We start from the raw sequence: 21261 nt of genomic DNA, 5'->3' as shown, positions 1-21261 counted from the left end.
GAACAGGACTCATGACACAGAACTTGAGAAGGTAAATCTTTAGCGGGGCTAACCTGGAACTGTATTCGAACCGTGCTCCATCGTGTTTGGCTTGAACTTTTAGATTTAACCCGGTCCTGTGCAACCAGATAGCCGTGATTGGCAGTTTATGCTCTTAAATGCTTGACTCTTATTCGTCTTTAAAAAAATCATATCTCTGGTTCCCTACATTGGATTTTTGTTATTTTGGTGTGATTTTAAACCTAGCCATATTTTCAATTTAATTGGTGTTGGATTTTTGTGTTGTGTCTTTTATTTATTTACGGTTTTGGTGAAATTTAAATGCTTTACACACCAGTCTCCTAAGTTAAGCCTGACTGCCTGTCTGCCAAACTACCAAGGGTTGATCAAGGATTCATTTATTGAGACTTGACTGGGCCTTATTAATGATTGTGGTATTACAACTAGTTGTAGGTACCTGCCTCCACCTGCTAATTACCCACCTTCCTACAGCACCAGAGAAAACTGTCCATTAGCCAACTATCCTGTCACGAAATTCAGGCCGACACACCCCAGAGGAGAGGTAGACAGGAACTGGAAGCAACCCGAACATTATTCCTACAAGGGACATCAAACGGCAAGTCAAGAAAAGTCATGTTCTCTTTGTCCACCGGGATACAGATAAATATGTGCGGCGCCAGATGGGAACCGGAAGTAATGAACTACAGATGTGAGCTGCAAGCACAGTGCAGACTACTTAGCCCAAACAATACTTGCCTTTAGATCCTGCAGAACCATCCAAGAAACCAGTAAATGTACCATCCTTGAAACGCTAAATGGATCTTCAAGAAGGCACTTGACCATGGTGACAGCAGGACCTAAACTCTTAAACAACTAGAAACGCCTACAGCAATCTGAAAATTCAGGACCATGAAACGAGCAGTACTAAATAACTGACTTATTGGTTAATGGAACAAAAAAGTATTTAAAAAAACAAAAGTCTGTTCATAATAATAGCAGGATGTCTTTTTTTTGGGGGGGGGGTTTAAAGGGGGTATTTTTGCGCTTTCAAGTGAGTAGAAACTGAAACGCTTTACGAAATACGAATCTCTGAACTGATCAAGCATGCCTGTAACATTACAGTTGATATCGGACCTTGGGGCCAACATTCACCAGGAGCCAAAGGGAGTGCTTAATAACCCAGATAGCACAGTTAACGGAAACTGGACCGTAAAACCTGGTTATACGTTTATTCGAAAATATCAAGTATTTACTTGTCAGAGTGCCCTCTATCTCCGTGGCTGAGTCGTGTTCTCAGAAAAGAAACAAACAGCAGTGTCCACTTTTGCTCTTAATCGCAGGCTGTAAATAGAAGGGGCACCCAAGGACGAAACGGAGAATGTACATTTGAAAAACATAAACACTTCATTTTTTTGTGTGAGTCTAGCAAGTTGAAACCATAAGATCATTGATACACTTTGGAATTGCTCATGCTTTTCAATCCAACTAACAGACTCACTTGTCCACCACTCAAATGAATTCATATTTCCCTTTACTAATTCACTCGTAATGCTTTTTGGGTCCCGCAGTAGCCTGCTACTCACCAAAAAGCCCTTCGCCTCATCAGCGATAGTAAGTGCTATATTTAATACAAGTAAAATTGTAACCGTGGTATTAGTAACTGAACTTGCAGGGTCAGAGTAACCGCAGATAAGTCGGAAGCAATTGTCCTCACTATGAGTGCAAAGTAGGGTAACTGAACTGAGTATACTGGGCACAAGTGGTGTAAGGCTGCAGGGTGCGGGACCACATGAACGTCCAGGCCCCACCTCCGACCTCCTGAGCCTCCAGCAAAAAAGAACACACAAGAGCCCAGGTGATTTTTTATTATACTGAAATGGTATACCTTTACACACTGGTACCTTGTGACAATACACAGCTTTAGAGCAAACATGCCAGGAAGGAGCTGGGCCTCTCATCCAAACACTCCTAATTCGTGCTGATTAGTGCAAAGCCATAAGGGCAGTACATGGAATGTAGTCCAAATGGACGAATGATTGGGGCTAACGAATTTGGAACTGGGGAACCAAGTTTGAGTCCGGACGTCGACTCAACATCCTGTGATTTTGGGCACATCTTTTAATCTCCCTGTGCCTTAAAAACATTTTACCTCATGTAATGTAATCTGGTGATAATGTAAAGCCCTCTGGTGCCTTTGGGCAAACCTTGCGCTATATAAAAGCCAAGAAGGTTCTGCAACTAGCAGTTAGAGAGTGCTCTAGAGCCAAAGTAATCTTGGCTCGCAATAGTTATAAAGCAGCGCTAAGTAAAGCAAAGCAAGACTTTGCTGACAAAAATTGGCAAGATCTGGTCCTAGCTGCTCAATGTAGAGACAGTCTCCTCTTATGGCACATTGTTTCAAAGGGGAGCTTGGAGAATGTTTCCACTCTTAGCTATCATATTCAGCCGGAGACTTGGGTGGACCATTTTTCAAAACTATATTCCAGAATGGAGGATCAGGGAGCTTTAAATACCCACAGGGGCGAACAAAACTCAGTAATTATTGCCCCTGTGGTGAATGCAAACAACACAGTATTGGCTTTCAGCATAGAAGACACTCTGTCAGAGATAAGTAGATAAAAGGCAGGTAAAGCCCCGGGCCCTGATTTGATACTGGGCGATTTGTACAAATCAGAACCTATGATATGGGCCCGTACATAAATCTCTTGTCTAATTGTATAGTGGCCGGTGGGAATATACCAGAAACTTGGAGAGGAGCAGAGATAATTACCATCTACAAAAAGGGCGATGCTGCTATCCCCTCCAATTGTAGTCCCATCAGCCTGATAGACCATCTACAAAAGATTTTTGCTAGGCAGGTTTTAGATAAACTTCAAGGCTGGATGGATGATCACATGATTTTGTCAACTTACCAGGCGGGGTTTCGTTCCAAAATAAGCATGTTGTGACCAAGCTTTCAGATTCACCCTATCAACATGGAAATATGTGCTACTTAGGAAACAGAAGCTCTATGTAGCATTTGTGGATCTGCGAGCTGCATTTGATCTAGTAGCCCGTGACTATTTATGGAAGACTATGCTTGACCTAGGTGCCCAGCGGACTTGGTATCAGTGATAGCCAGACTCCACATGGACAATTACGCCCAGGTCAGATGGGGGAAAAATAAGAGCAAAGTCCAAATGCACACCAAATTACAGTATAGAGAGAGATGTCTCAATGGACATTAATAAGTACAAGTAACAATGTTCAGAAACAAGGGGAAGCGATTGTAGTACGATTCCTCTTTTATTGCATGGATGGCCAGCCGACACGTGTTTCGTCGTCAAGCGGTGACAATGCTTGCACGACTCATCAGGGCTGTAGCGCGAAGGGAATGGACCACAGGTCGCTAAGCCGGTGATACTTCCGACCCGGCCCCTGCTCGAGACCAGGTTGACGCTTGTTGGTGGATGTGGCTCCAGATTCAAAGGGTCATGCAGTGAAAACGATGCTTTATGTTGAGTAAACAGTGCTCCAGGCGACTGCAGTAAATTAATGCCACCAAATGAAATAAAGCATCCGCTTCGGGATACTAGAGTATCTGAGTAGAAGGGTCAATGGTAAGTGCCAAGAGTCTTGTGATCCCTCAATTCCGCGAGATCGGTTGTTTGGCAAGAACCTGCGGGATGGGTACCTCCACGCAGCGGTTCCGGGTCCGCACCCGGAACCGCTGCGTGGAGGTACCCATCCCGCAGGTTCTTGCCAAACAACCGATCTCGCGGAATTGAGGGATCACAAGACTCTTGGCACTTACCATTGACCCTTCTACTCAGATACTCTAGTATCCCGAAGCGGATGCTTTATTTCATTTGGTGGCATTAATTTACTGCAGTCGCCTGGAGCACTGTTTACTCAACATAAAGCATCGTTTTCACTGCATGACCCTTTGAATCTGGAGCCACATCCACCAACAAGCGTCAACCTGGTCTCGAGCAGGGGCCAGGTCGGAAGTATCACCGGCTTAGCGACCTGTGGTCCATTCCCTTCGCGCTACAGCCCTGATGAGTCGTGCAAGCATTGTCACCGCTTGACGACGAAACACGTGTCGGCTGGCCATCCATGCAATAAAAGAGGAATCGTACTACAATCGCTTCCCCTTGTTTCTGAACATTGTTACTTGTACTTATTAATGTCCATTGAGACATCTCTCTCTATACTGTAATTTGGTGTGCATTTGGTCTTTGCTCTTACGTTGTATAGCGTGTGCCTGGCACACTCTTGGAGGGGTTTAGGGCCTTTTCCCCTCGCCTACTTGCACCCAGACCTATCTATACCCAACACTAACGTGTGCTGTGCGCCTAGCATTTCCATGTACTCCTAAAAAACCCCAGTTCTCCATAGACTAGATGGGGGAAAAATGGCGAACTAACAGAGAAGATACCGATACAGCAAAGGGGTGTGACGGGTGTGTTCTGTGGCGAGTCGTTTAATGGGTGTAGGAATGATGCACCCTCCTTGAACGGTGAGAAAGTCCCTATCCTGCTTTTTGCCGATGACTCCCTATTAATATATAAAACACCTATGGGTCTGCAAATTTTATTGGATCGACTTTTAGAATTTTGTATGGACAGGAGATTGGAACTGAACACCTCTAAGACAAAATATATGGTGTTTGGGAAAGTATGGGGAGGTCTAAAGGAGATGAAGATTACACACATACCCCTTGAACGGGTAAAAAACTTTGATTACCTTGGCATAGGTCTGAACCAGTCATTCAATTGGAATACCAGTTAAACAAGAGCTACCTAACCCTATGTCAAAGATCTAAATCTATACTAAGATTTTACAAACAATCTTACTCCCAACCCCTATCCCCATCATTGGAAATCTATCGTGCAAAAGCCCAAACGGAGCCCTGTACGGACCCGAGATCTGGGGCTAAACTGCCAATAATAAGTTAACGATTTGTGAAAACCTTTTTGTTAGGTCCCTCATTTCAGGACCTATTACAACTCCTCTAATTCCCCTTTTTTGCGATCTTGGGTTGAAGAGAAGTGGTGATTTGGCTGCCCTGAAACCCTTAACCTACTGGTTGCGTCTCTGGATAACCCCTCAACTTACTGATTATCAAAACACATTACAGGAGGTTATGATGATTAATGGTGCCTAAAAACTACCATGGTTTAAACATATTGCAGATTGGTGTAAGTCAATAAAAATGTTGGATCTGTGGGAACACCTTGATAGGGCTACAAGAGGTGATTTACTGAGATTAAAAGTCAGGTACTGGAAGGTGGTGGGAGATCACTATACTAATAATTTAACTAGTGGTCAGTTATCATCTAAATTTTTAGCTATAAAATCATGCTCACAATTCGAATCCTTCCTGGAACAAATCTCGCCCCCCCTTGCTAAAAGTTTATATGTTAGATTCAGATACTGCAATTTGCTGCTAAAATTTCCTGAAAAGGAGGCGGTTGGTTTATTATTAGATTCCTGTCCTGCATGTACTAAAGTTAAAGAAACTGAAGAACATGTTTTGTTTTTCTGTCCAAGATATGAACAGAGCCAACAAATGAAAAATAAAACTATGTTGTAGCATCGTTTTATTTTTCATTTGCCGGCTCTTCAGAGGGGAGGGGCCGTGGCATAGAGGGGGGGGGGAGGGGGGAGTTCTATGTGCACTCCCCAAGTGCACATATGTTTGGCCGGCCATCTCAGGCCGGCCAAAACACACATGCGCACTTAGGTTTCTCCAGCCAGACTGCATTGAACAGCTGCGCTGGAGAAACCCCACAGACTCCCTGGTCTGAGCGGAGCGTCTTTCCAGCCCACTCAGGCCAATCCGGGGATTAGATGGGAGTCTGTCCTAGGGGCTGCTGGGACCCGGAAGAGGACAGGAGGTGCGATGGGGGAGGCGGCCAGCGGCTTCAGGTAAATTCTTTAATCTATACATTAATACTAACACTCCAGCGCAACACTCCCTGCCCTACCCCCCCCCCCCACCACCACCCCCCCCCCACCTTAGGGCATTCCCTCCACCTGCCCCACCCCCTTTTGTTTGTTGCAGCCTTCACTGGCCTAATTACTGGTTAAAATAATGGTGTAAAAATGCAATTATGTGTATACCACTTGGGCACTGTTGCAAAATGTCTCTGTGGAGTAACAGTTGACCTTATTATGGTCTTCTCTGTCACCCTGTATGTCATTGCCTAGTTAGAGGGCAAGTGTTGATGCTGTTAAAGATCTTCACATCAGTGTCTGGACTGTGCTTTAATGTTATTAGTTTTGTGGGTGAGTTCTACATTTTGGAGGAACAAACCAGGCAGAGAGAGAGAGGACCAACGGTATGAAATTTAAAAGGCGAGGAGACTTATTGTCTGCCATAGGTCTAGGAAATGACACTTTTTATTGGGAGAGGCACCACCACCTATGGGTTTGCAGATGATCGATTCTGATTGAGTCTAGAGGTATAGCCTGTAGAATATTCTATCTTAGCTTCAGATTCTCTAGGGTCAGAAGTTGAGGTTAGCTCCTTTACATGCTGCTTCCAGCACAGTGTACCTAGTGTAGGGCTTTCTTCAAGGGGTATGGTGCTAATACGGAGTGTAATAAAGCATAGGGCAGAAAAACTGCAGACATGAAAACTTATAAGAGAGGGAGGCTGCTTGGGGGTGGGGCTGCAGGCTGAAGGGAATATTATATGATCTCTTAAGGAATTGGTGACCGGAACAATTTACTGTTGGCTTTGCAGGTTAGGGCCCAGCATGACTATGCAGCGACTGACGGGGATGAGCTTGACCTGAAAGCTGGAGATCTAGTTCTGGTGATTGAGATTGATAACCCTGAAGAGCAGGTAAACACAGCTTTTTACCCTTTTAACTCAAAACCTCTTTCATGACTTCCACACATTCCTGCCAAAACCTTCACTTATATTCTCCACTCTTGTTGCTTCAGCTCGATAACTCAATTTGACTGTTGCTTGGAAGGGTGATAACTGAGGGGGTGAAATGTCTGATTGAAAACTGAATATGGTGCTTTCTCAAACTGTAATATTGTGACTCTGGATATGTGTTTTGCTCTATTATTCTTTATATGCTATTTATTGTTGTTCTACAATGCAGACCTCTAGCGGTAAGTAAGAATCTAAAGCAGTATGTTCATAGAATGTGTTGCATACTCCTGCCATCTTGTGTTTTGCACATTTTTCTCTTCGAAAAAATTATTTTGAGTCATGAGATGCACTAACTCCAACCTTAGTTGGAAATGCACATGGGTACAGACTCCATGTGAGATTGTTCGACTCAATATGAGGTTGTCTTTTTGCTTGCCGCCATCTGGTTCGGATGTGGACTTGACAGGGTTGATATTCAAAGCTTTTGTAGCTGTAGCATTCAATTCAACACCAATGATTGAAAAGCTTTCGTCAGTACCCTTCAAATACCGACCCTTTAGTCGACCGCCTCTCAACTGCTAGATTGTGAGTTACTTTCCATGACTGTGTGTTCATCATCTTCCATGACACCTTTGGAAAGAATGTACACATATGCAAAGGATGTCTTTATAGGACTGCCCCCAGTGCCATGCAAAGTACCTGTGATCTGACAGACACAAGGTTTGTAACCTCTGCCTCTTTTCCAACCACCATAATACTGCGTGCAATTCCTTCCTCACCTACTGGTCGGGCGGAGAGTGTTGGCATTTCAACAGCTCTTACCTCTTTCTCACCCCACCCATCAACTCAAGTCATAGTTTTTATGCAGCTCTTAGGCATTACAGCCTCTTGTATTGCCATCGTACCCCATGCCTAGCTGCTTATCCGTCTACTACAGGAATGTCTTTCAGATCAATGGTCACAAGTGGAAGGTAACTAGGAAGATCTTGTGTTGGTCATGGCCAAAGCCCATCACTTTCTGCAGTGATAGAACAGCAAAATCTATCACCATCACCACTGACAACATTCTAGCAGCTTAGGGAGCACATCACAGCTATGACCATACATGGAATGTGGACCCCTCAATACCAGGGGCGCCGCATCCAAGCAACCGTAAGCTCCTTACTATGGACCTCGCTCTCATAGTCTCCCTTTCATTTTTTCAGTGAAAACCAGTCCTGATCAAAACAGGCAATATGACTGCAATGTATCGTCTCCAAAAACGGTAGCACTCACTTTCTCTCTTTCTCTCGCAACTAGGGCAGAAAACCTGACTTTGGTCACCACGTGCACCTCCTGGCAGAATATCTTCTGGGGATGTACAACGACTTGGCACATTTCCGCAGCAGGTTACATCTGTTCAGTTCATTAAACTTTGTTCAAATTTAAGTTATAAAAGTGTACAGCACATACAACAGTAGTAGATCTAAAAGTAGACCGCTCGATATATAGTAGCAACAATACATAATAATATCTTAGATAAATTACATCAAATATAAAAAACATTTTTAAAAAACAGTCGAAATAAATGGAACTAAAAGGATCCATATTATCCCAGCGGTAACAAAATATCTGCATTACAGATTTATTGGATAATCTAAAGGACACCAGAAGAAAACAAGAAACAATAACACATACCTTTGGTGACTCTAGCAGCTGTAAATAAAGATTTGCCAGTCGGATTTGCCAAAAGTTTCCCGGGATCAACAGAGGCTTAATATACTTGTGACGTAAATTGGAATGAGTCACAAATTGAAATATTATCACAGCCAGAGACACGCAGATTGGGCAATTTATACCAGACCCCCTTTGGGAGCAAAAGCTGATGACAAATATCTAGCCTTAGAAATGCTAGAGGACGTAGTTTCCTGTGAGACATATTCAAGAAGTGATAGGGCTCTAATCAACTAACAGATTAACCCCTTCCATGCTGATGACGGCCCCCGGCCATCATGCATCACGGTGGGCGTGTGCTGATGACTGCTGGGGGCCGTCATGAACCCACCCACTCAATAAAACTGCCGCACAGGCGCAGAATCGCGGCCGCGCCCAAGGGGTTAAACCAGGGCATACTTCTGAACAGTCTGCTTTGTCAAGGCAGAACTTTCCCTTTTAGTATCCACCCTTTGGCAAAAAGTCTGTTTAACCCATGGAAGGTCTTTTTTTGTTATTCCTCCAGGGTTGGAATATAGGCCTGGACTTCCTAATTCCATAAACAATTTTATTGGGTATTGTAACCATGGAATATGAGCCACATTATCTAAGAGAAAACAATCCTGGAGTATGATCCTATTAAAATGTAATCCTCTTTATACCAAACCGAACACCACATTAAGGGCCTGATTCACAGAACTAATTTACGACAAAACCCTAAATTACTACTTTTGGTATTCACAGAAGGCATTTAGTAGTCTTAAATTAGGATTTTGTCTCAAGTTATGATTTTGTCCTAAATTACGATTTTGTCCTAAATTAGGATTTTGTACTAAGTTAGGATTTTGTCCTAAGTTAGTTCTGTGAATCAGGCCCTAAGAGAGGACGAACCCGAATAAAATCTGCAATATATGGCATGCCTAACTCTCCATGTGCAATTTCGGTAGGGATTCATTGACCAATGGCTAGTATATTTCTCAGGAATTTGTTCTCTATCACCGGAATACAGTCCGTATTTGCGAACCCCCAAATTTCTTTGCCGAAGGTGTCTATCGGAACATATTTGGCCTTATAAACATCAAGTAATAATTTCGGGGACTGTAAAATAATGAAGCCTAGAAATTTGTAGCTAAGAGGTTTCCAGCTGAGACCCAAATTAAGGAGCAAACCCAGGTAAAAGAAGATTTCAACCCTGGGTAAAACCTGACCCATAGCTAAAGGGATTACGACATATGACATTTCTGAGACCCACCACCATAGAGGGCGATACATTTTTTTATGGTGGCCAACCATCATGGCCGCGGAGACGTGATCTTGCTTGGCTCTGCACCAGAGCCCCGTCAGAGTGACTTTTCCTGCATCCAGTCCCGGACCGATGGAGGAGTGACTGGCGGGACTGGACTTCTAAGAGAAGGAGATCTCCCTGCGATCAGGATTGCGGACGGAGACAAGCCCAAAAGTGCCCCGAGGAATCTGGCGCAGTTCGCAGCAACCTAGACATCATGGCAGCCGGGCACCGCCATAACTGAGACCTCCCCAAGCCTTCGAGCACCCCCTCACCTGATAGTCGCAGGGGGTGCGAGAAGGAAACCACCACGCCTAAGCCCTTTGAAGACGTGATATGGACCTGTGGAATTGGGTCAGTAGCACCAGCCCGGGGGCAGCAAGCAGCTGCGCGGGTGCATGCACAAAATGGCGGCCTCGCGTGGTGAGTGAGGCAGGTCAGGAAACTGCCTCCCCAGCAATAAGAAACATACTGGGCATACGAGGGCTGCCAAACGGGCATTGCACCCCTAGAGACGTCTGAGATGCAGAGCAGTCGCTCCTAACACGAATGAGGAGGCGAGCAGCCTTCCCCCTTCAGCAGCGCGCTTGAACACCGACACGATGCATAGGGAGCCCCCATTTTAAAGCAAGCATACTGCGGCAGGTCCCCTTGCGAAACACTGATCGACCCTGTGGTGTGGTAGAAGAGAAGAGACTACTTGAAGGAGATGTCTGACCTCTCGCCTGACCTTAAGATGGCGCCTGTAATCCCTACAACAGGCACATGATGACTGCCTGAAGTCACACACTCCACCCAGCTGAGGGAATTAACTGCTGAGGCACACCAGGGACCCAGTTTGAGGAGGAGGGTGCGACTTCATCAAAAGGTCTGCGAGCGGAGAATGGAGGAGGGCAATACAGAGCTCCCCATAAGCCACCCGAAAAAGGGCAGCCCAACAAGGTCTCAAGTTATTTTGGGACTCCTAAGCAGGAGAGGCTCAGGTGACTGAGACAAATCAGGAAACAGGGGAGATGGTGCTCACAAACTCCAAACCATCCAGAACGCCGCAGCCAGACTCATCCTTCGGGACACCACGGCACGAACACATGACCCAACACCTACGAGGCCTCCACTGGCTCCCCATCGACAAGAGGATCACCTTCAAACTCCTCACCCACGCATACAAATCCCTCAGCAACATCGTACCCAAACACCTCAACTAGAGAGTATCCTTCCACGTACCCAAGAGGAACCCCCGCTCCCCTGACCTCGCCCTGGGAGAGGTCCCCTGCATCGGCAGAAACAGAACTGGCAAGAGAGTTTTCTCCTACATCGCAGCAAAGACCTGGAACGGGCTCCCTGTGAACGTTAGACGCTCAAAGACCCTGCACACGTTCAGGAAGGACCTCAACACCTGGCTCTTCGACTGACCTGGAAACCCCCCCCCCCCCCACACCCCCAGCGCCTTGAGACCCTCACGGGTGAGTAGCACGCTTTACAGCCCCTGATTGATTGATTGATTCGCAAAGACCTCCTGGCGATGCTAAAATAGTTCAAAAGGGAACTTAAGGAGAACATAAAAGCAGACATAAGCGCCTCCTTCGACGCCTTCAAATCCAAAATGGGAACAAAACTTACTATGCTCCGGGCTGACGTGGACTCCATTGGGACGCGGACCCTCAACCTCGAGGTGAAATACCAGGACCTGCAAGATCGCTTTCAGCTGCTTGAAGAAGGATCAGAGTCAATCGCGGCCCAGCTGAATTTTGGGCTCGTCAAATGTGAGGACCTGGAAAATCGTGCCTGAAGAGCGATTTTAATAATATAATGGTCCGTGGCCTAGAGGGGGGACGAGAAGGAATGGATCTGGATATGTATGAAAATAACAACCTAGGCAATTGTATTATCTTGTCTATACAATGATAAAAATAGGGGAATCAAAACATTAACAAAAGAGATTCTGCTTTTTATCGTCACAATTTTAATTTTAAAAAAGACACATTATAAGATACATACATCATTAAAAAAGACTTGTCTATATGCAATATAGAACAAATCAGATACAATTTTATTAAAAACCAAAATCAAAAAAAAATCAGAAAACAGAAAAAGCAAAAATGTGGCACAGCAATAAATTTGACGCGCGTTTCGGCGAACCAACGCCTTCTTCAGGAATAGCCACTTATGACAAGATACTATTGACACTGCAGTAAAAGTGTATCAAAATCTTTTTCATTAATACGATGTATGATTTATAAAAGGTACGTAGTATATCTATTCTTAAATCCTGTTACTCAATTTTGAATTGCTGTTTTGCATTCGCGATGTCGAATGTAGCAACTGACGCTCAGGGTAATTATTCCCGTACTCTTTTTCTTTCAATTCCTAGTTAAGGTGAAGACGTGTGTATAATTAGGTGGATAAATCACGGAGAAGCACCTTATAATGGAACATTGTAGAGAAGGGGATGTTGATAAATTCTAATGGACATAGACAATAGCCCTTGCCTTCTGGTAAACGAACAACGATAATGCACGAGGCTAGGATAAAGCCTCGCCGAAAGTAACCGAAGGCAAACGGGAAGTCACGTGTCCTACGTCCTGAAAAAACAAACGATGGATCTGGATATGTACATGGTGGGCCTGTTCTCCAGCATCGTGGGTGAGGGGGCACATGAAATTCTTCTGGAGCGTGTCGACAGGGTGTGGGTCCTGCTTTACAAGGAAGAAATCACCGACCAAGAGACATCTTAGCCAAATTCGCCTCCTTCAAGACTAAAGAATTGGTGCTCCAGAAAGCTCGAGAAAGTGACAAGGTGGACTATCGAGGCGCGTTCTGTGCACTTTTCCAAGATGTCACCCAGACCACGCTGATAAGGCGCAGACAATTCAGTCTAATCATAGCCTCTTTGAGGGAGCGCCACATCAAATACAGGTGGACATACCCATTCGGCCTTGCCTTCTCGCTGAATAATAAACAACACCATGTTATCGAGGTCGAGGGAGCAGCAGCCATACTCGGGCTGGGACGAACATCACTGCAAAAGAACACAACACCAAAAGACGCCACCATTGGAAAGTAATCAGGCCGGGGAGCCCTCGGTACATGGAAGACTCCCACTAAGGCTAACAAGGATGTGCTGTGATAAGAGTGCGTAAAAACTCGGTCTTTCGAATGAGCAACAGAAGGATCTACCTTGTGGTGCAGACCGTGGACATTAAGGATCCCTCCTCAGGACACATGACGGCCCCCAAGATGGAGACTAACGCTGTTAGGGGGAACGTCTCCCCCTCATCGGCTTTATGTGCTAATGGGGGAATGCTCTCCAGTTCACACTGGAGGACAAACGCAGTCCAGATGACTTGAACTAATTTTGACACCTATTGGGGTAAGACTCCACATTGCACACTTGCGGGGCTCTGGATGCAGGAATGGTCCTGCCCCAGCAACCTACTGAAGTTCTAGTCCTTTAGGACTATGTAGTACATCGCACAGTTCATGTTTTTTGTTCTTCTTAGTAAGTTACCACATGTTTTACCCAGGGATCACAATCTAAAGATAACAGGGATGGGTAAAGGGGGGGTTTGGGGGTTGGGGGAGGTTAAGCTATTGCATGAACCAGGATGAAGGGAGGGATGGCGGTTAAACAACTTTCATGGAATATTAGGAGCCTCAACTTCCCCAACAAACGGCAATGCTTGTGGAAATTTCTGGGGGACCAGGGCTTGCAGGTGGTGGCGGTGCAGGAGACTCATCTTAAAAAGGGAGAAGAACACAGGCTGAAACACAGCCACTATCCCTTAATATATAACATAACATAACATGTGTATTTGTAAAGCGCACGTTCACCCAGCGGTTTCTTGGCGCTGAATAACAGATATATCAGGCCGTTAGCCCCCAAAAACAGAATGGAACCGCCCTCTTGTTACACTCCTCCACCCACTTTATCCACAAGGCTACGAAGTGCGACAAGGAGGGAAGATTTATCATGGTTAAGGGACTGCTACTGGGCAGGGCCTGCACAATAGCGGCAGTATATGCACCTATTGTAGGACAGACAGATTTTATCTCCTCCTTTCTGGACTCTTTGGCGGGATTTGCATCAGGGGAAATCCTCATAATGGGGGAACTTCAACCTCGTCTGGGACCTGCAAATAGACAAAACACACTCACAAAGAGTAGGGGGGTGTTCAACAGAGCACTGAAACTGTCCATGCAACAATTGGGTCTAACTGGATATCTGGAGGACCCTTAACCCTACAACGAAGGATTGTTCCTTTTTTTCACACGCCCAATGGTCGAACTCGAGGATTGATCACATTTTCATTAACCAGTCAGTCTTGCATGCAACCACAGCTGCCATTTTCCTTCCTATGGCCATCTCGGACCATGCACCCTTGACCTGCATACTAAGCTGGCTGGCTACGCTGTCTAAACTGACCCGATGGTACTTTCCGGAAGTGCTATGCTAGGATAGATTATATAGGGATGACCTTCGCAAATCGGTTAGGGATTTTTTCGCATTAAATGCCGTTGCAGACACATCTCTAGCAAATCACTGGGATGCGTTTAAGGCTCACATTAGGAGCCACTGCATCTTTCTAGCTACCTCCCTCAGAAGACTCCAAACCAAAGAGCGGTTAGACTTGGAACAGGAGTTACTCAAAGCGGAGAGCACACACAGGGATACACCTTCATCCCTAAATCTTCAAAGTAGGTTCCGTGTTGGCCAGGCAACTATGGGTCAAACAGGAGAAAGCCTATATAAAACAAATTATTGGAGAAAACTGGGTTGCACACACTAGCGAAGAGGGGAAGGCAGGAGCTTTTCATGACTTCTACAGCACACTGTATCAGGCTGACCCTCCCCGGGCGACTGACCAAACACAATACTTAAACACCCTAGATCTTGCCCAGGTCACAGAATCTTCTAACTTAAGCTGAACCATTTCCCCAGAGGAAGTACAGGCAGCCATCAATTCCCTCAAACGACACAAAGCCCCAGTCCCCGGTGGGTTCACGGCACAGTTTTATCGCGCCTTTGCAGCTGAACTGACTCCTCAACTCACTAATCTTTTTATCGCCATTGCGATTAACCAAGCGGTGTCCTCCACTATGGGTGAAGCTCTAATCTCACTCCCCCGATAGCGGGCAAAGATCCACAAAAATGCGCCTCTTATAAGGCCATCACTCTGCTAAACCTGGATGCAAAACTCTATTCCAAAATTCTGGCTCTAGACTTGAGAAAATCCTCCGTACTGTCATACACCCCGATCAATCAGGGTTCATTAAACGGAGCCAGACTCATGACAATCTCAGGAGGGTATTCCACCTTATAGATAAGGTCCAGAAGAAACGAATACCAGCAGCCCTGTTGTCACTCGACGCAGAGAAGGCCTTTGACCGAGTCGACTGGGCTTTCCTTCAGCTTTCTCTGCGTCGATTTGGGTTCAGTGAGACCTTCGTAAGGATGGTACAAGCTAATTTTAGCTCCCCTAGAACTAAGGTCCTGGTGAACGGGGTGGCCTCTGACTTTTTTACCCCGGCTAGGGGGACTAGGCAGGGCTGCCCCCTATCCCGATGCTCTTCACCCTCAGCAACAAACCTTTCGCAGCGAAGGTGAGAGCAAACCCGAAGATCAGCGGGATTCGATTCGGAACCGATCACAAAATATCTCTATTCGCTGATGAGGTTCTCTTACCGATAACCAATCCAGTTACCTCCCTATCCGAAATTAGTCCGGAACTAGAGCAGTTCAAAAAGGTGTCTGGCTTCAAGGTCAACCTCTCAAAATCTTTCCTACTAAACCTAACTCTGCCACCTGAGACCCAGAGAGTGATACACTGAACGATTTATACAGAGCCAACTTCCCCCTGCTGCTTAGACAGCTTGCCACTGACCTTAAGAAAGTGTGACTTAAATCTCTTGGATCGGTAGGATTAACTCCATAAAGAAGAACGTGTTACCCCGCCTCCTTTATTTCTTCCAGGGCCTCTCTATCTTGCCTGAAAAGGGACTCTTCACCGAGTTGAAAACCATGAATACCAAGTTCATCTGGCAGGGTCAATGGGCGCGGCTCTCTCACTACCTCCTGACGAGACAACGAGCCAAGGGGGGGACGGGGTCACACTCTGCCTGACTTTCTAATATACTATAGGGCAGCTCAGCTGCGGGTCTTCAGTGAATGGTCCCTTCGGGAGTCGGAAAAATTGTGGTTCCATATTGACAGATAGATGATGGGCAGAATCATATGGGATCTACCCTGGAGACAGAAGGAGGACAGGTCCACTAACGCATACCAAAGCATCCCTACAGCAACAACCCTCCAGGTATAGGATATGGTGACCAAGACTATGCCTCTGACCACATTCCCGTCATCTTATACTCCCATCAATTTAGCGCTGCTTTCCCCCCTGCACTTCATGAAGGGCCCTTTTATCTTTGGAGGGAGGGAGGCTGCATCATGGTCTCAGACCTTTTTCATGGAGATAAAATACGCCCCTTCACTGACTGCATTACCCGTTTTCAACTCCGACGACCAGAAGCCTATCACTACACACAACTGGTGCATTGGGTCCAGCAACCACCTATCCGCCTGGCAGCCGCTAGGGAACTGCTCCCGCTGGAAAAATGTGTTCGTACCGGCACCACGAGGAAGGGATGCATTTCCTTTCTATATACCCTTTTGCTCACTTTGACCCCACAGCGCCCGCAGCGTCACAGAACATTCTGGGAGGGCATGCTAGCATCATCACCCTCAGAGAAGCAATGGGACACCTTGTACAAAGATATCACAAAATTTAACCGCTCCATATATTTTAGAGAAGCCCACTATAAAACCTTATACGACTGGTACCTTCACCCACAGAAACTGCACTCAATCTTTCCCAATACGTCTGATCGTTGCTGGCGAGAGTGTGGCCCTCTGGGTGACTCTAAGCATATCTGGTGGGACTGCCCCGCCATACAGACCTTCTGGAAAGAAATTCTGTCTCAGATTAAACTCATCCGAGGGTACCCGATTGGGGATTCTATAGAACATAACCTACTGGGCGTTCATGATCTGTTGCTCAAGCACCAGTCACAGGGAGACAGGTCCATCATGTGGCTTTGTCTAGGATCAGCCAAGATGGCTATGGTGGCGGCCTGGAAGAAGTCGGAAGCTTCCTCACTGACCCAATGGCATACCCACTTGTGGCGCAGACTGGCCCTGGAACGTCTATCAGACATCGCGGAGGACTCCCGCAAGAGCTTTGACTATATCTGGAGCCCTTTCGTCAGCTATCTATCTGAGGGACTCCCTCTATTTGCTTGCAGCCCAAGGTTGAGGGCACTACATCTTTTCCTGATTTAATAAGGACATACCTTCCCCCGAGGATGGGTCCTCTGGTCTATCGCCTTCTGTGGTCCCCCCGTGGTGGTCACAGGGGGGGGGGGGGGGGATTCCCGCCCATCCCCGCTCATCCCCGCATCAGCATATTAGCTTATGAGCCTTCCTCTGTATGGTTGTTAGTGGTACCCTTTTGGTTTTTTCCTTTTCTCTTTCTTCTCTTTTTTTCATGTTGCCTCACTTCCCAGTGGGGTTTGGTTGGTTTACCACTGAAAGCGTTCAAATATTCCAGAAGCTTGTATAGGGGGTCTGAACCTACTCCTTTTTTTATGGTCAATTTGCTTACTCTCCGAAGCCATGCATGGTCTTCCTCTTTGAACTGGCTCACAGGAGCCGTCCAAATTTATTATGAAACGTTCTATACTATAGCTACCTAATGTCTGGACTACGCTCCTGTGAAAAAAGCTTGAACGCAGTATAGTCTTGGTTTCCTATGAAATGTTTGTACTCTTTGAATAAAACTCAATAAACAGAATTTGACAAAATGTACATTTGTCGATAGGTCCAAGCTACACATAGAATCAACATCAGCAGATGTTGCAGGCTCCTTGCCGTACGGGCAATTAAAATCTCATCGTCAGCGTATAATGAAACTGGTTTGGCTCTGCCCCCTGCTTGAGGGACTTCAGCTTCAATCTCAGTTAAGACCTCCTCTAGGCAATTAATATACATAATAAATAAGAGGGGGGCAAAAAAACAGCCCTGACAAACACCTTTATTTGTTTCAAAGGGCTGAGTACATTCCCCATCTTCGACAAATTAAACCACCTGTGTGAGATCTCTGTGTAAATCTCTCATGAAATTGAGAGTGGGGTCCACCCCCAGGCACCCCAGCTCAGCCCACAGCCTGTCACGATTGACACAGTCAAAGGCTAAGCTGAGATCCATAAAGGCTAGATGGAGCGAGCCCCCCTTAGACTTTGTGAGTCAAAGGGTACAGATTTACATTGCGTTCTACTGTGCTACGCCCTGATTTAAAACCATATTGCAAGTCTGAGAGGGTCCCTTTCTCATTGGCCCAATTGAAAGGCCTCTACAATATAACGTTCCCTATTACCTTCACCTCAATATTGATTAACGATATTGGTCTATATCATGTGGGGTCCTGCCTGTCCCCTTTAAAAAAAAAAAAATATATTGTGATTATAAAAGTACACTTCTAGACCTTTGGGTGCGGACCTCTAATGGCCACATTCATGTGTAGTGTTAAAACAGCAGCCGATAGATCAACCAACGATTTCAAAAGGTCACCAGGCGCACCATAAGCGCTTAGGGCCTTGCCTTGAAGGAGCATTAGTGTGACCTCTTTGACTTCTGCCCTCTGAAGTTTAAGTGCATCAGAATCTGGAGTGGGGTTTGGGCCAGATGCTTAAGCGCCACACTCAAAGAGCTGAAAAGTGATTTATCCAAGCCTGAGCCAGCACTGAAATGGCCTCGTCTGAGAGCTGAAGGTCTTTAAGGAACGAATGGTTTATAATACCCAAACGTTGATGCTATCTTTGGAGGCACTATCCTCTTCTAAGTCTGACCATAACTCATCCTTAAGTTGCAGTTTCCTAGTTGTAACTGCTTATTTATTGGCTGATCTGTACTTATTGATTTCATTTCAATCTCTTTTTGGTACATTTAAGAGAGAACAAGGGCTCTCTCTTGCCCTTGTACAATTTTTATCGAACCACCTACAGGGCTTTGGACCTACTAGGCGAGTGAGGGCCTGCTTGACATACTCACACAGTTATAAGCGCTACGTATATTTGAATCTGGGGTTGTGTCATCAAGAGAAAGCCTAAACATTTCTTGACAGAACTTTACCATATTTGCATTAAATCCCCCAGGATGATGGCTCCCCCATTTGATTCTATGCCCTTTATCTTTGGTTTTGACAAAAAACGGTACAGAGCAGTTATACCCCCCCCCCCCAGGGCTTTTTCCCCCCACATAAAAGAAGCAGTCGAGGGATTGTGATCCCTATGCAAATTCCATGTAGGGGCAAAACCTATCAGAATAAAAGCACCCCCTAGATACGAATATATAATCAATAAAGGATCTTGCTCCCTGGCTCTTAAAGTTAGGGACACCATCCGGTTGCAACAGTGCTCGCACAAAGTAAGTTACATAAATTAAAATTTGCAATCAGATCATTTGGGTAGTCCCTTGGGGGAGTGTTTAACATGCACCTGATCAACTAGGAGCCCCTTCAGATCATATAAAAACAGTCCTTACATGTGCGTAAATTTAAATCTCCAGCAAAAATCAAATCAATGTTTTTAATGGAGGAAGAGGTGAGAAAAGCATCAAGAAACCTCCCAACCTCCACTAAAATGTCTGGGTCCTCATTGTCATGCAGGGGGTTATATATATTGATGAGTAGGATATTTTGCTAGTGGTCAAATATTAATAGAACTGCCAAAAAGTGTGAAAAGTCGGTAGGGATCATCTTAACTTTGCTGGCTAAGCCCACCCTCACAAGAGTGATCAGGCCCCTCTGGCTTTACCACTTAGAGAGGGTATGCCCTTGATACTAAATGACTAAAGCCTTCCAGAAATAATTCCCCTTTTGAGTCCCATGTCTCCTGCAAGTTGATAATATCGTGGGCTTCAAAGACGTCTACAAAATCAGAAATCCCCTATTTTACCCTGAATGCCTGCAGTATTCCAACTCAAAATATTCCGGTGATTGGAGGGACATCTGGGGTTCGCACAAAGCAAGGTAATATCAGCCTCAGTCTGGACCAGTCAATACAACTCATTCAGTCCCAATAGTGCTTCAAATTGATTTTGCAACTAAATAGGAGCACTAGTGAACGGAGCTTTGTGCTTATTATGTATTTGTGCCCCCTACCTGGAAAAAGGTGTTCCTCTTTGGCCACTCCCTCTCTTAAATGGGCTTATAGCAAAAGACATGGGGCAGAGCCGCGATTGATCCAAATGAAAAAGGAAGGGATACAAATTTACTAAGGATGCAACCTGGGCTCTATGAGTTTGCAAAGTTAACCACTAGGCAATCACCATCTATGCCCTTGGGGCTGTTTCAGATTTACCCTGTTTGCCTAATCATAAAGATTTCCTCAAATAACCACTGGGATTGGGACGTAAAAAGTTTCCTAGTTAACCAGTGTACCAACTTGTTTTTTATTTGCTCATATGACTCGGTTCCAGCCTTTTCTAGTGGGGTACAGTCACCTGAACTAAAATGTAAGGTGTACATTCTGGTGGGAGTTTTAAGACTGCCTCATTACATAGGGGACTCAAACATTCTACCTTCGCCCACAGAAGAATCGTTACTAATACCCCAGAGCTGATGGAAAGCTTATTTCCTAGAAGGGTTGGATACCCTTTCCTACCCTTGGAGAGTGTGAAGAAAGCAAAGCCCTCTGACCAGCCACACAATGATTAGACCCAGCAATAGAATTGCCAGGGAATTTAAGCTCCATCCTGGGCCACTCTTCATGAGCTGATTTGGCCAAAAGATTGAGGATAACCCGGGTGCCCAAACTAGTAGGTACAATGGGGCCCAAAGAGGTGGTTTACGGGGGCTGATCATTGGGTAAAGAGTGAGATTCCAAGTGCACTCGCAAGAGCCTAACTTCTTTACTAAGACCATCTATAAGTCCTTCTAATATATGACCCTCATTAGATTTGATTTAAACTTTTTTAGGGCATCTAGCGAGTTGCATGATCCAGGTACTGATGGCAAATTCCCCGTTCTCCCACTACTCCCTGTGGTACTAGACAGACTACAATCTGAAGTATATATCAGTCTAGTTTTTTTGGGTCTTGCCCTGCCGTTTTTTTGCAGTATGTGCAGGCTTGTGGGAGTACTGGCCGCCGACCAGTGCAACAGCGGAAGCGGTGTTTGCTTGGGCTTTGAGGACAAGATGTGTTTTGCCCTCAGATATGGATTGTGTCTGTATCTGCTTGGAATTGGCATCCAACCCATATGTGGGAGTAAGGGGGGCAAGGGCTGTTGATTTAATGTTTTTACCGATTATACCTCTACATTGGAGATCTCTTCTGAGAGGACTCCTATTGCATTAT

General features: G+C 45.5%; 1 protein-coding gene across 12 annotated transcripts in view; it reads left to right on the top strand.

Annotated features, from left to right (window-relative positions):
- The window catches only part of BIN1 (bridging integrator 1), a 617822-nt gene that overhangs the window by 555537 nt on the left and 41024 nt on the right, over positions 1–21261 (top strand). For all 12 annotated transcript variants that reach the window (XM_078682096.1, XM_078682097.1, XM_078682098.1 and 9 more), the window contains one exon: positions 6734–6835. In XM_078682096.1, coding sequence (XP_078538222.1) covers positions 6734–6835 — 102 coding nt within the window. The remainder of the gene's footprint in view (positions 1–6733; positions 6836–21261) is intronic.

This window comes from Lissotriton helveticus, chromosome 3_1 (assembly GCF_964261635.1).
Source record: "Lissotriton helveticus chromosome 3_1, aLisHel1.1, whole genome shotgun sequence".
In the NCBI taxonomy this organism is placed as follows: Eukaryota; Metazoa; Chordata; class Amphibia; order Caudata; family Salamandridae; genus Lissotriton; species Lissotriton helveticus.
This window is presented reverse-complemented; position numbering and strand designations above follow the sequence as displayed.